The sequence below is a fragment of the Aquila chrysaetos genome, chromosome Z (assembly GCF_900496995.4).
Source record: "Aquila chrysaetos chrysaetos chromosome Z, bAquChr1.4, whole genome shotgun sequence".
In the NCBI taxonomy this organism is placed as follows: Eukaryota; Metazoa; Chordata; class Aves; order Accipitriformes; family Accipitridae; genus Aquila; species Aquila chrysaetos.
Genome location: NC_044030.1, coordinates 23,627,873 through 23,641,776, shown reverse-complemented (window position 1 = coordinate 23,641,776; position 13,904 = coordinate 23,627,873). Strand labels below are relative to the sequence as shown.

The following is a 13,904-nucleotide window of genomic DNA, read 5'->3' as shown; positions in this document are numbered from 1 at the left end:
CCAGTAAGGCAGGCATCTAAAAATATAGCTGTTTTGAATCATCAAGTGAAGACACATGGTAGGATTAAATAATACTGAAGAAACTTTCAGTTACCCATTTGATTTTGGAGTTTCTTTGGGTGCATTATTTGCTTATGAAAAGTTCTGGATTAATATTCTTGGAGAGAGGGTTCTATAAGCACACTACATGTATGTCACACACAGCAACAAAAGTATTTCTGTATGCTGCCCTACTGCAAAGCTTCTACCCTGACCTAGGTAATACTCATGGACAAAAAAATAAAATTAAAAAAAACTATTTAAAAATCAAGAAAATAGAAATTGTCATGGGCTCAGATACAGACTATGCAACGGGGAAAAAAAACACATCTGTAACAAAAAGCTGGGTTTGATTCATTTTTGGTGAACTCAATGCAGGTGGTTTAATTCCCTTCCAATCAAACCTTCCCCTCAACAAAGTATGCCATGTCAGAAGCGTGCCTTCCTGCAGGACTTCTGCCTTCTTCTGGAGTTTCTGCATGCTACAGTAAAAATTTTGAGCTCTTAGAAAAACAAAAACATGACAAATCACTGCAAAGAAAGATTTACAACAAAAGAAAGGAAGTACTGAGGAACTTACTTCCTTTTGACATTTTATAGTTTCCTCTCCCCAAACATCTTAATTTCACCAAGATCCCTCTGATTTCTGTACAGACACACACACAATATCAAAAACAAACCTATTCTTTTTCTGACTATCCATGATGACTTTCGCTCACCTATTCACAAAGCAGCAGACATCATAAACAAACATGGTCTGCATTGCAGTTTGTCTTTCAACAAAGACTTCAGGAGACAGTTCATGAGACCTGCTTCTATAGCAGAATTTTTTCAAGAAAGTGGGAAAAGAGAAAAACAGATCTAAGATCACTGAATAAAGTGAAAGGCACAAACAGAGCTTTCATGCTCTAAACAGTCAAACTAAAGATCTGAACACTGATGAAAGGCCAAGGATGACTAAGAAAAAGTTTAACTTTTATTTAAAACGTAGAAAGTTTATAAGTTTCTTTTATGTGAACAACATCTAACATCTTCATACAAGATCTAACACATTTATTTTCAGTGTCATCATTTACTAATTGAGCCTGCTCGCAGAAAAACTGGGTCCAATATGGCTCCTCTTGAAGTTGGTGCCAAAGCACACCAAAACACCGATTGTCTTCACTGGAATTGAAACCAGGTCCACAATTTCAAGTATTCCCAAATCAAGGAAAGTCTTTGGTAACTCACTATTGCTTTCATAAGAAGAAGGAATGCTATTACCAAATCACCGCCTAAGGAAGAGAATTGGCTTTTGCAGGAAAAGCCCCGGGACATTGGAGGAACAGCTGAAGGAATCACAAGGCCAGAAGCATTTTCTTAGTAGTATATCTCATCCATACCTATGTGGAGTGTTGGGAAAGCAGTGAATACGTCCCATTTTTGGGGAAAGACAGTTTGTAGACGTGATTTTAAAGGCACTATAGTTTGTCAACCTTTAACACAGAAGAACAAAACACTACTTAAAATAATCCAGAATAACTGTGCTACGTTTGAAGGACACCAAAAGCTTTTGTTTCCAAATACGATCCCACAACTTCAGAGCTTGCTATGTTCCAGGTGAAGAACATACACGTTGAAAAGAGAACTGAATCGTTCAGCCAACTTAAATGTTACACATTAAAAGAAAACGCATATAGGCACATGTTTTGGAACGTTCAGGTCCTGCTCTTAGGGACTTTTAGAGAGAAAAAAAAGAATAGGGGGAAGAATATGGCTGAAGAACCTGACATCACTTCAAAACAGAGGCAAAATATTTATCTTTTGAACTTAAGGGCTTTATTTCATCCTGAAAATATTATTAAAAAACACCTTTAAGCCCACTCCCTCCTCCCCTACCCAAAGCAGCCAATGCAAATTAAACCTAAAAAGCTGAGGGCAAGTCAGGACATTCATACACCTCTTCAAAAGGTTTCACTACAAGGTCTTGTGTTCCCTTCTTTCACAGAGGAAACAGCGATACGGGAAAAGTTTTTTGCAAGTGTAACCACACTGCCAATTTGCATCTCTCCTTCATTTGCCCAGGGCCTTTTTCTCCTGATCACCAGTACTGAACTGAGGCTACCTTTCTCCCATGACCCCTTCTAAAGTGTCCTAATTTCCTCTGAAGGGAGACCCAGGTGCAGCATCAGGATCATTTGCTGCATGCTCCCCTATATAAACAGCTTAGTTTCAGTCATTCAAGCCAGTCTTCAACATTACCCAGCAATGCATGCACCTTCAAAGCACCCCAATACATATCACTCACCCCTTACAGTCATGCTATGACAACTGGCATTATGATAGTCTGAGACTCAGCTTTCTTTTATTCTGGCATATTGAATAAACAAACCACCTATACAGACAAAAGACTGTCTGTCAGCATCAAGCAGACTTCCAAGGACCCCCAAAGGGGGAGGTCTGGGCTGCATGCAAGGCAGTGCAGATGTGGCCAGCTGCACCGCTGAGCCCAGGACGCAACGGGCTCCTTGCACTCCCTCATACTGTCTTTCCAGGTAGTACAGACACAGCCACAGAAAACCACAGGAAACGAGAATCTGACGGCTCCTCAGCATGAACAAAAACTGAGAAAGTAGTAGCAGTCACAGCTCTCCACTCCCATTTGGTTCTGACACATGACTTCCTTTCCCTTCAACAGCCTTGATGAGAAGGTTACACTACTTGTTAGACAACAGCCATCTTCTATACCATAGGCAAACAGATTAACACCACTGAAACAGAATTAGAGCAGAGGCAAGGCCTAACACAGTAGTATTCTGTCTCTGGTGTTGGCCAACACCAGCTAGTTTTGAGGACAGTTTAAGATGCCCCCAGTAGGAAGATGTGGAGCGTCTGCTTTTGTATTACGTGTCATACTAATATTCAGAGATTGCCTCTTTTCAGAAGGGATATGTAACCATGTGCTTCAAGTTGTAAGTCAGTGCCGAACTCACTCCTCATTACTCACCTACGTGTTCTTCCCCATTGTTTTTAAGTCTGAGTAGCTAGCTTCACCAGTTTGCTGTGGTACTCAGACATGGCATAAAAAAAGGTGTATTTTCCCTTACGGTTCTGAATGTAGTCCCTTATATAGACAACTCTTGTTCTGGCATTCTGAGAGAAAAAAGAACTAAACCCCATTACATTCCTTCTGGCCACCATTCATCCACCAAATAGGAAAGAAGTTTGTCACAATTTTTTTACACTGTGACACTAAGAATCTGAATAAAACTGATGAACTAAAACCGGAACTGTGATTTTTCCATATCTAATTTATTTAAAATATTAATAATAAACTAGATCCTCGGTATTTAATAAATAAAAAGTGCTTATTACTATAGACAGAAAATATTTTTTGTGACACTACAAATAACCTATTCTTGGACATAAAGGAGAACTTACAGTGAAATATACAGTATGTGGAAAAAAAGAACCAGGTCCGGTATTTTTTATCTGGACAGCCATTCTTTTGGCTCAGTCCTGCAAGATGCTCAACTGCCTTTAGTTTTGCAAAGTGTTAAAGCATGTGCTTACATATATTAGTAATGCCAAATTTTACCACTAATTACATAGGGAAACTGCCATTTTCTGCCTTCCAAATACTTTTCATGCAATTGAGATATAAAAGATCCTCCTTTTCCATTACTAAAAGGCATTCTAGTCTCACACAGCCAAAGAATTTATCCCTCAGTGCATTCAGTTCTCATTTTCCTGAGAGAAAGGAAAGATAGTGAAGTGCTGAGCCACTTATTATCAAACTGGCCCACTCAACCACATACAGATTTTACCCACATACCCAAAAGTTCAAGAACTACAGGAAGACAGACTGTCTTGCCTGGCTTACAGAGAGAAAAGTTTAAAAGGTAAATACTGACTTATAAATAAGTACATGAACCATACAAAATATAGCCCACTTTTTCCTCCACATTAGTAACTATCCATGACTATAATGACTTTATTATATATTTTAAACATAAGCTGAAGAAGCAGTCAGATTTCACAGAACGTAAAGGATTCCCCTTATTAAACATAACTAATACAAACACCTGATAGGAGGGAGGGTGTGCCACTTGTATGCACTTCCCTGGTGTCACACCAAGACAGCATAAAAAAATTCACCAGGGGCAATGACAAAGAAGGGTTTGTTTAAAAGGAATCCTTACAAACCTCTGAGACTTCTAACAACCAAGCTTTAACATAACACTCCTGGTACTATAGGTTAATGATGCATACAACTCACTAAAGATTTCCATGAAGAATGATCAAAAAATCCCTACACGGGTATTTTAAATTTTAGTTGTTATTTTCAATAATGATGATTTGTACTATCAACTTAAAGAAACTACTGAGGTGTGTTTTTTCCAGCTCTGGAAAGGTACTACTAGAATTACATTTCACAAAAGGTCTCTTCCCTTGTCATCATAGCATGCATTTTCCTCTTTCACTCATATTCCCAACTGTTTCTCTTTCTCTCGATTTCTAACCTCCCCAATACTACTGTTTCCCTTTTCCTTCCCTCAAATAAAGAATGCAGATCCACTGGCTGTGTGATTACTGCTGCCTGTGTTCCCTTACACAGCTCAGACTGGACCATCGTGACCCATTTTCTTATAGGTAAGCACCTGTCTCCCAAAGCGTCACTAAGCACAGTCTACTTCTGACCAGTGGGACAACAGGCAAAACAAGGTATGGTATGTTTATGGTGATACTGAAATTTTAGCTTTAAAAAAGTCAGTATTTATGGTCACAAACCAAGCAATACAGCCTTCTACCAGAAATAAAAATGCACATTTCCCACTTGGCAAAACAGGAAGGTTCCCCTCTTAATGCTGCAGGAAAACCAAAGGAGCAGAGCTCCATTTTGCAATGTTTCTATTGGTTTTCCACTCCTAAATAATAGCATGGGTTGACCCCAAGCGTGTCCCTTTGACCTTACTGCCTACAGTGTTCAACCAACCCCAGCACAGGATGCAAAGGAAGAAGTGGGAACAAAAGCACAATCAATACTGAAACTACAATCTTCATTTTAAACTATGAAATTAAATTGGTATGCAGCAAGCACAAGTTCTGATCAAAAAAGCAGTATCTAAAATGTGCACTAAAAATGCAGTCTGCAAAATTCTACACAGATATTGAAATATGATTATTCACTTGCAAAGATCTCACGTTTGAATAAATGCAGCTAATATAGCTGCTCTATCACTACCAAAATGAAATCCTCTTGAGGGAAACAAGCATTTAAATTAAAAAAACACTGACAAGAATGAAGGAGAATGCATCATTAACCTCTCATCTTTCTACCAAAACTATGTATATTAGCAATAATGCAACAGGACCAATACATAACTTCTCTTTTTCTCATACATGTTCAATACCATCGTGGCAACACACATTTTACAGTGTGAAGTGACATAAAACTATAGCTTCTTAATGAAATTCTGTTTCTGAAGCACTTGTCAAATTATTCAGTCTCTTCAACAGTTCCCCTCATATCACATGGTAATTTTTAGCAGTTTTCTTTCTTGAGCGGAAGGGTTGCAATTCTGCAGTTGAATTTTAGTTTAGAACTTTAATAAACTAAAATGAATAAAATATCAACAGATGGTATTTAACTGTATTAAATACGCTAATGTAAGAAATGCTCAATTCGAGCATTTCAATACAGAAATCCAAAAGCATTTAACTAAAAGGCCGCCTCACACAGCTTACATTTGCCCTGGTTATATTAAGAAATTATGGCTTATTGAAACGAGCAAAACAGACCCCTCTGACGATGTTATTGCTTAAACCTCAGGTTGACTAAGAGGTAACCTCATTTAAAAGTTAATGGATTTACTTCTTGCTGTCATGCTGGTTTCATTAATTTAGTTAAGTGCACCTAGGGAAAATAAAGTGTCTCAGTGTTCATTTATTTTATGTTTATTCCCTGGGGTATTTAAAATTGCTGGTCTCATCTGTAAAGATACTGGTGAAATTAGTAATGTATTTCAAATATGTGACAGTAATTTTGAGAAGTAGCTAACAGCAAGGTTTGTGAGCCCTTTTTGTCCCTTTCATTCTTTTTTAATTTGGAATTGTGCACTGTTTCAGTCCATTTTTAGAAGACTGAAATAGTGCAGAATTCCACATGCACCATCTTGTACTCAGTGTGCAATCAGATGACTATTTTATAGTAGAAATTTAAGAAAGAACAGCATCTTTCTAATATGGAAGTGCTATAGAGTATCATTAATCTACGTTTTTGTTAATTTTTTGTTGTTGCTTTGTTAGGAACAATCCTTAGACATACTGTATCTATGACATTAAAGAAGAAAACATGTACTTATTTACACTTGGAGCTTGACAACATTATCTGTTTAGTTTCCCTGCTGCTGTGCAAAATACGCACACAAAACAGAAAACTGTAGCTTTATAAAGAAAAGAAATTATAAGGCTGCTAACAGGACTTAGAATGGTATCAGTTTTTCTAAATACTGTTTTCCATGTTAAAAAAAAAAAACCAAACAACTGGGTTTCAAGACTGTGTCCTTCTAACCAATTCACTTTTTATTAACTATGCTTTTCAAACAATATTCTGAGTATCTAGAAGAATCTACCTTGAAAGTATCTATTAATCAATACCAAACAGGGCAAAGGAAAGAATATGCTTGAGCTTTGATATTACAGTTTAGTAATTATTGTAGGTAGCAAGCAAATTACCTCAGGCAGAAAGCAACTGCAATCTACCATTAAAAAGGTTTTTAGGATTTCTGAAATAGTGTACCTGCATAATTAAGAAAATTTCTCACAGAAAGATGCTTTCCTTTTTAAAAAATGTATAAATATAAAAGAGCAGAAATCACTATCATAAATAATACATTCCATATTCACACAGCAAATGACTACCAATTTGACTTTTAATGCCAACTCTCAATTAGAGTAATTAACACAATGTAAACTCTTTCTATTCACAGGGCTCTATTTCCTCCTGACTGTGTATTCATTAAGCGTTTTCACCAGGGAAAAAAATAGGAGCCTAGCATTCCCATATTGATTCCTTGGAGTCCCTAGAGCTAAATTAGCTTCAGCCAAAAGTGCACCCCACACTTTCCGTATATGCTAAATTTTGAAGGCATGAAGCCTGGGACATTTTGAACTGCTCAGACTCAAAAAAAAAACCCAACAAACTTCACTGGGGAGTGAAGAAGAAGAATGCACGGATAATCCCCAGAAAACGTTCTATGAAATCGTTATGTTTACCTATTTCTATATATCATACTAAATCATATTTTCAATTATTCCGTAAGTTTCTTAACAACATGTATCATATTCTGATGAACCCGCTCATGTTTTTTACATATCAAGTCATTTAATACAGTTCCTAACCTCAGTCACTCACTACTTCAGGTATTTTGGGGGGGGGGGGGGAGTATTTTTTTAAACCATGTTGAGATGTTGAAGCCTGCTTTTAGATTGTTGGATCTCATTTTGTTAAATTCTCAGTAAATCATCATGCAGAAAAATCTGTCTGCTTATTTCCCAGATAAAAACCACACACTTTCTTTGGAGACCAAGTGCCTTATACAGATTCGACCTCTAAGTGTATTTTACAAACCATGAAATGCATCTCTGTATGGAGGGCTACATATGAAGGAACAGCCAGCCTTGTATATCACAGAAGTATCAATTAATACCTTAACATACCAAGTAAGTGTTATGCTGGCCAGAATATCACTATTAGATGGTACTACCTAATAAAATAATGTACAGAACTTACACTGTAAACGGAGTCTTCCAGGAAGAATTAGTGTATCTATCCTCTTCATCACTTCTCTCACAATCAAACTTTGCTGTTGGCCCGTCACACATGTCAAATTAAGTAGGACTCAGACAGCACAGAAATAGTGCTCAGAGGAATTTCAAGGATTACTTCAAAAGTGCAATGACCAGATGGCTTAAGACTAGAGAGTTTGCTCACTGGAAAAGTAGCTAGTATTTTTTGAAGAATTTGATTGCAACCAAAGAGATACAAACATAAAATAGAGATGTTTCATAACATTTTTAACTTCTTCAGGAAAAATAAAACAAATATTTGCTTTAAATAATGCTTTCAAGACAAATAAGTAAAAGAGTTGTTAAATTCCTGTTACATACGCATTACAGGATGACCGTTCTTTCTGAAACAGCTAATCACAGATAGGCTTCATAGTATTTTCTAAGGGCCCACAGAGATTTGCTTGACCTCCAGTAACAAGTTTGAGCAACAAGGCACACCAATCTCCTTCTGCGAGGACAATTACTCCAATTCCTAACAGAGCCAAAATATGTAATGCCCTCAACCCATCAGTCAGGTATCATGTCAAAACACTATTGACATGTCTTGTGACATCAACAAATAAGCTGTACCTGCTCAGAAGGTAGTACTGTACCATAAAAATGCCTAAGTTATTGACTAATCTATGTGAATATGAATCAAAGTAACAGGCCTGTAAAAGTTATTATTTTTCAGTTAACAGCTGATTCTTACCATATTTGTAGCAACAGTCTGTTAAAAACCCACTTCTTAATTGTCATCTTGAACATCCTTTTTAGAGGAACAGCTGCCCCAATCTGAAACCATATACCTTGATTAGACAAACTGTACCAGGACCTGCTGAATAGCCTCTTAATCCAAAACTGTTTGGACTATCAACTGCCATTGCTTCACTATCTCAAAACATGTACTCTCCAAAATATCTCTCACTGTTAATGTGCTGTAGGGAAACATAAAAATTGAGATTATGAGATATTTGATGCCCTTTCCTGATTATCTAGCTATTATCAGCCTGCTGTAACCCTCAAGGCTGGAGAGCCAGCTTTCACATTTTCACACAACAGTGCTCTGACTTTAAACCACAAAGATGTAAAGGGAGAACAGCAAGACAGCAGTGGTAATGGTGAGAAAACAAACTATGAGAAGCAAAAGTCAGTCTGAGCAACTACAAGGAAGAGATCACCACAAACCCTTCCAGACAGCGTGGCCCACAGCAGACTGCTCAGCTGCCACCAGCCTAGAGGGCTGGGAACTTTATTCCTGACTGATGTTGACCTGTTGCATGACCTTGGAAAAGTCACTCGACCTCTTTGGACCTCAGCTTCCCCACTTGGAACCAGAAAAAAACCATGCTTTCCTTTCCCTAACAAGCTCTTTGAAATTCACAGACAAGGATCTCTAAACTGCACTCAAAGTCTTAGCCTTGTGCCACCTCTGCTCATTGTTTTAATCTGAAGTACAACTTAAAGCCCACTGTAGTACCAAGAATGTGTTAATAAAAAGGTAATTCAAAAATGTCATATTTTGCAGTGTATCGTTGCTGTCAAGCACAGCAAGTCAGAAATAACTAAACAATGGATCTGCAAAACGCTACATCAGTTCAGAAACAAATATCTGCTTCATGCCTTTATTTCAGATTCACTGAAGAAACTGAGTTGCTTAGGACTCCTACAGTCACAGAGCTCAGTATTCCACCCTTCAAAGCACGTAGGACTAAATCCACTAATATCAAGTAAGTACATAGAGAGTAAATAGCTATTAAGTTGTGGTTTTTATTTCTAGCAGACATGCATCTGCGTGGGGAAAAAGAAGGGCACAAAGTTGCTTGTATAACCACTTAAAATCTCTGCTCTTGTAATAGCTCAAGATTTGTGAAACAGTACCAAAAACATGTTTCGTCCATAGCTGGGAACCCAATTAAAAGTGTGAAGACAAATGAAAGATCACATCCAGAATCTTACGTTCTAAGAAAATCTTTGTTTTAAAATAAAATACATAAGAACATTTATAATCTGTATCTTGGTGCCAAAGCTGAAATTCTACAAAAACAAATATGAGACTCTGCATTTTTAGATGTCTACATGTTAACTAAAGGTTTAAAACAAAACATTCATATTTCAAGGTTAAAGTGCCAAATGACAGAACATGGCAAATTTTAAGTTCTGTTTTACTAAGAAATAATCATGTAACTTCAGTGGAAGCCTGTAGAATAAAAACAACACAAATGCTCCCTGAGCAGTTTTAAAATGGCATAAGCCAGAACTCAGTTGAAAGAGCCCATTCTGCCCTCCTCCAGCTGTGAACCGGGTCAGGGCACCAATCCAGCTGAAGACTAACCCAGCAAAAGGAAAACCAGTGGCTACCCTTCAGCTGGACATGCACTGCTTTTCACACGCAGCTGCGCAAACACTTGTGCAAGTACAAAGGCACAGGAGAACACAATGGTGGAAACCACTGGCTAGGGGAGAACTATGCAGTTCCTCTCTGTAGTTTTCACAGGCTCGTGAAGCTACAGCGCTGGGGTGTGGTTTCACATTATACAAATTTGATCTTAAAACAAACCCAGGCTGCTACAAAAAGGGAGATTCTCCTTTCCCTCCCTTCCCCACTGCTTGTGCAGTGTCAGTGCCTACCCCAAAATGTTAACAAACTACTAGTTTTCTGCCAGATCCACACTCTGTTCCAACTGACTCTATGACTGCTCCATGGTTAGATTCAAGACAGAGCAGGAGCAGGTGGAAGGGGTGAAATCTTTAGCATCATACCACATTCAGATCACACTAAGTATGGCAGGAAACCACACCCTCATCTTAAACTAGACGGTTCCCAACACTGCAAGTCACACGTTCTTAAAAAGAAGTTACATCTCCAGACCCTTTCTTTCCCATGGGACATGAATTTTATTAGACACTGCACAAACCCATCACCTTTCAGGGTTTGTATTCATGACGCAAACCATAGGGCTATCTTTGCAGATTATTCTTTTAATATACTTCTTCTCCGACTGCACATTTACAGGCAACAAAAGCATATATGAATGCATAACATACATACCCACATCTGCACACATAAAGCTAAGTTTTCCAGAAGTGTCTAAATTTAGGCTTCAAAGACCCTATGTAGGTACTGAATTCCAGCATCACAGTGATTTGCCTACTCCTCTGTGCTAAGCATGGATTTATGAGCCTATTTGCAGGCAGTTGATTCAGCAAAGCTTGACAATTACATGTAGAGCTGGCAGTGCCACAAATTACAGCTAAAACTATATTGTTAAATTTAGACTCCCTCCACCCCCCCTTTGGGTTTTCCTTTCCCCAGTTGCTTCACCAAACTTTACTCATTCAAGCTGTGACATACAGGCATACAGATTTTTATTCTTCAAATGTCTTAGGTAAAATAGATCAGCCCTTTCCAAGAATAAATTTTAGAAGAACCAATTCCTTTTTGTTTTTTTCTGATCCAACACCGAAACCACGTTCCTACGTTGCTAATAAATTCAAGTCCCTGGCTGTTCAAACAAGGGCTTCAAGTGCCTGAGACGTGCCATTTGCTGTCATCAGGCTTAACCAAACAGGACCAAGTTAAGGGCCCTTAGAAAAATCTCAGTTTCCACATCCTCTGTCAGCCCTCATTAGCGTTCGGCAGATGACGACTTTGAAGAGCTCATCCTGGCCGAGCGTGCCGCAGCAGCAGCGCCAACAGCTTTTCCCACCGACCGGGCCACCGGCCACAGGGCTGGGAGGGGTGGCTGGACCTTCACCCCCTCCGCTCGGGAGCTGCTGCCCGGCCGGCCCGGGGGAGGCGCCCGGCTCTGCCCCGCTGCCGGCGGCCTTTCCCCCGCCGAGGCGAGCGGCTGCGGGGAGGGCACGGCAGGGAGCAGCGGCCAGACGCAGAGGGAGCGGGGAGTGACTCAACACGGGTGCGCAGCAGCCCGTGTACACAGCCGCCTTTTTCTCTTTTTTTTTCCCTTCTTTTTTGGTAGCACGTAGAGAAAAATACTCGTGTCCCGAGTGCTCCGGAGGGGTCGGCACCTGCTCATTTAAATGAGTATCTCAAAGGAAAGTCTCCGGAGCTACGTCTATCCCACCGGCACGCGTCTTCCCGATTCGTCGATCCCTTGCGCGACCACAAGGAAAGTTAGGAAATTCTGTTTTCGCCTCCCGCGGGATCCCGAACACCCTTTTTCCTACCGCCGCTCCCCTGCCGGCTCCCGAACCGCGGCGGGGAGGCAGACGCCGCCGAGCAGCCGCACCGCAGGGCGCGGAGCCCGGCCCCGGGGACATTCCCGCTGCGCATCCCGCAGCCCCGCCGGCCGCCCTTACCTTGATGCCCTGCTGCTGGGTGGTCAGGGTCAGCTTGGACTCGTCCAGGAGCAAAACTTCGCAGTAGAATTCCTCCGGGACCCCGCAGAAACAGCCCATGCCTGCTGCGAGGGGACGGGGACGGGGCGGGGAGGCGGGAAGAGCCCCGAGCGGCTGCTGAGAGGGGCTGAGGCGGCGCAGCCGCGGCTGGGCCGCGCCCGGCTCCGCGCCCGGCTCCGCGCCCCGCCGCAGCGGCTGGAGACCGGCGGCTGCTAGGGCGCAGCGCCCAGCCCCACGGGGCGGCCCTCCGCCGCCGCCGCCATCCCGCGGAACAGCCTGGACGGCGGCTGCCGGGCGCTCCCTGTGGGAAAGGGCGAGGAAAAAGACCGGCGGCTTCTTACGAAGGAGCCCAGGGCGCAACCCTCGCCCGCGGCTGGCTGTCACGGCGGCTCCCCGGCCGCTGCCGCCCCGGGGAGGTACTGAAACGCCCACCCGCCCCGTCCCCCGCCCCGTCCGCGCACGTTTCCGCGCCTCCTCTTTGTTTGTATGGAGGAGCGGGCGCCGGGGGAGCTCTCTCCGCCGCCGCGGCCGGGGGTGGGGGGGGGGTGTCCCCGCCCGGCGAGCGCGTTCCCTCCGGCCGCGGACCCTGCCAGCGGAGCGGGGCGGCGGCAGTGCCCGGCGGGCGCGGGGCTGGCGTCCCCCGGCTGCCCGCGGGCACGTAGAGAGGGCGCCGGCAGCCGCTCGCCTCCTCCCCCGGCGGGGGCGGAGGGACGGGGGGCAGCGCCGCCGGGTGCCGGCAGCGACCCGGCCGCCGCCTGCCGACCGCAGCGCAGGGCTCCCCCCGGGCGGGCGGCGGCGGACCGGGGCGGCTTTGAGACGGAGGCCGGCAGACGGCACCTGCCAGGCCGAGGAGGAGGCGCCGCCGCCCGTGGGCTGGCTGCTCCGCGCCCGCCCGCACCGCCCGCCCGGCACCGGCACCGGCGCAGCCCGCGGACAGGCCCGCGGCGCCGCGCCGCATCTCACGGTACCCCACCGGCATCCCAGGTCCGGAGCCGGACCCTCGCTGCGCTTTCCCGGGGCTCAGCTGTGCCGATTGCCGGCGGTGGGGCGGGGGCGATGCCGATGCCGGTGCCGGTGCCGGCGCCGGCGCCGACCCTCCCCGCCGGCTCCCGCCGCTGCCCCTCCCGCTGGCCGCGGCCCCGCACGCCGCGGCAGCACTGACCCCTGCTGGGGCGCCGGCGGCGGCGGGGGCCGCGGCTGCGCTGCCCCGTGGACCGGCGGTGCTCCCCGGAGGGCGTCAGGTCGGGGCGGGACTTTTGTCTCCGTACTTCGCGGGAAAGGGCTTCGGGAGACGCCGGTGAGAGGGCCAGGAGAGGCTGACTTTAACAGTAGCCTTGGCGGGACATGTTTTCTCCAGCATCCTGTTGAATACTGAGCTTGCTACAGATATAGTTAATTTAAAAAACAACAGCCCTGTAGTATAAAAAAAAAAAAAAAAGAAAAACAACCAACCAAAGAAAAGGCAGAACATAAAAGAACTTGCAACTGCCTTTGCAGTTGCTGTCTATAGTTTCTGGAACACACACCAGTCCACCTTTGTATTTTAATTGCTGCACACATCTATACGATTTTTCCCCCTCAGGCAGAAAGTTAAGCCCTGATCCCACAAGCGCCTGTGCATTTGCTTAAGTTTGCATGCATGAGTCGTCCTATTGAAGATCATACAAAGTTTGCATGTGCAAATTTAAGAACAC

At 43.5% G+C, this 13,904-nt stretch overlaps 1 protein-coding gene across 4 annotated transcripts in view; it reads right to left on the bottom strand.

Moving 5' to 3' along the window:
- Nucleotides 1-12,963, bottom strand: part of EPB41L4A (erythrocyte membrane protein band 4.1 like 4A) — a 140,048-nt gene extending 127,085 nt beyond the window's left edge. For 2 of the 4 annotated variants that reach the window (XM_030005358.2, XM_030005360.2), the window contains exon 1: nucleotides 12,172-12,963. In XM_030005358.2, the coding sequence (XP_029861218.1) occupies nucleotides 12,172-12,270 (99 nt within the window). In that variant the 5' untranslated portion in view covers nucleotides 12,271-12,963. The remainder of the gene's footprint in view (nucleotides 1-12,171) is intronic. The other 2 variants (XM_030005359.2, XM_030005362.2) reach the window with 1 other exon arrangement.
- Nucleotides 12,964-13,904: the final 941 nt, after the last annotated feature.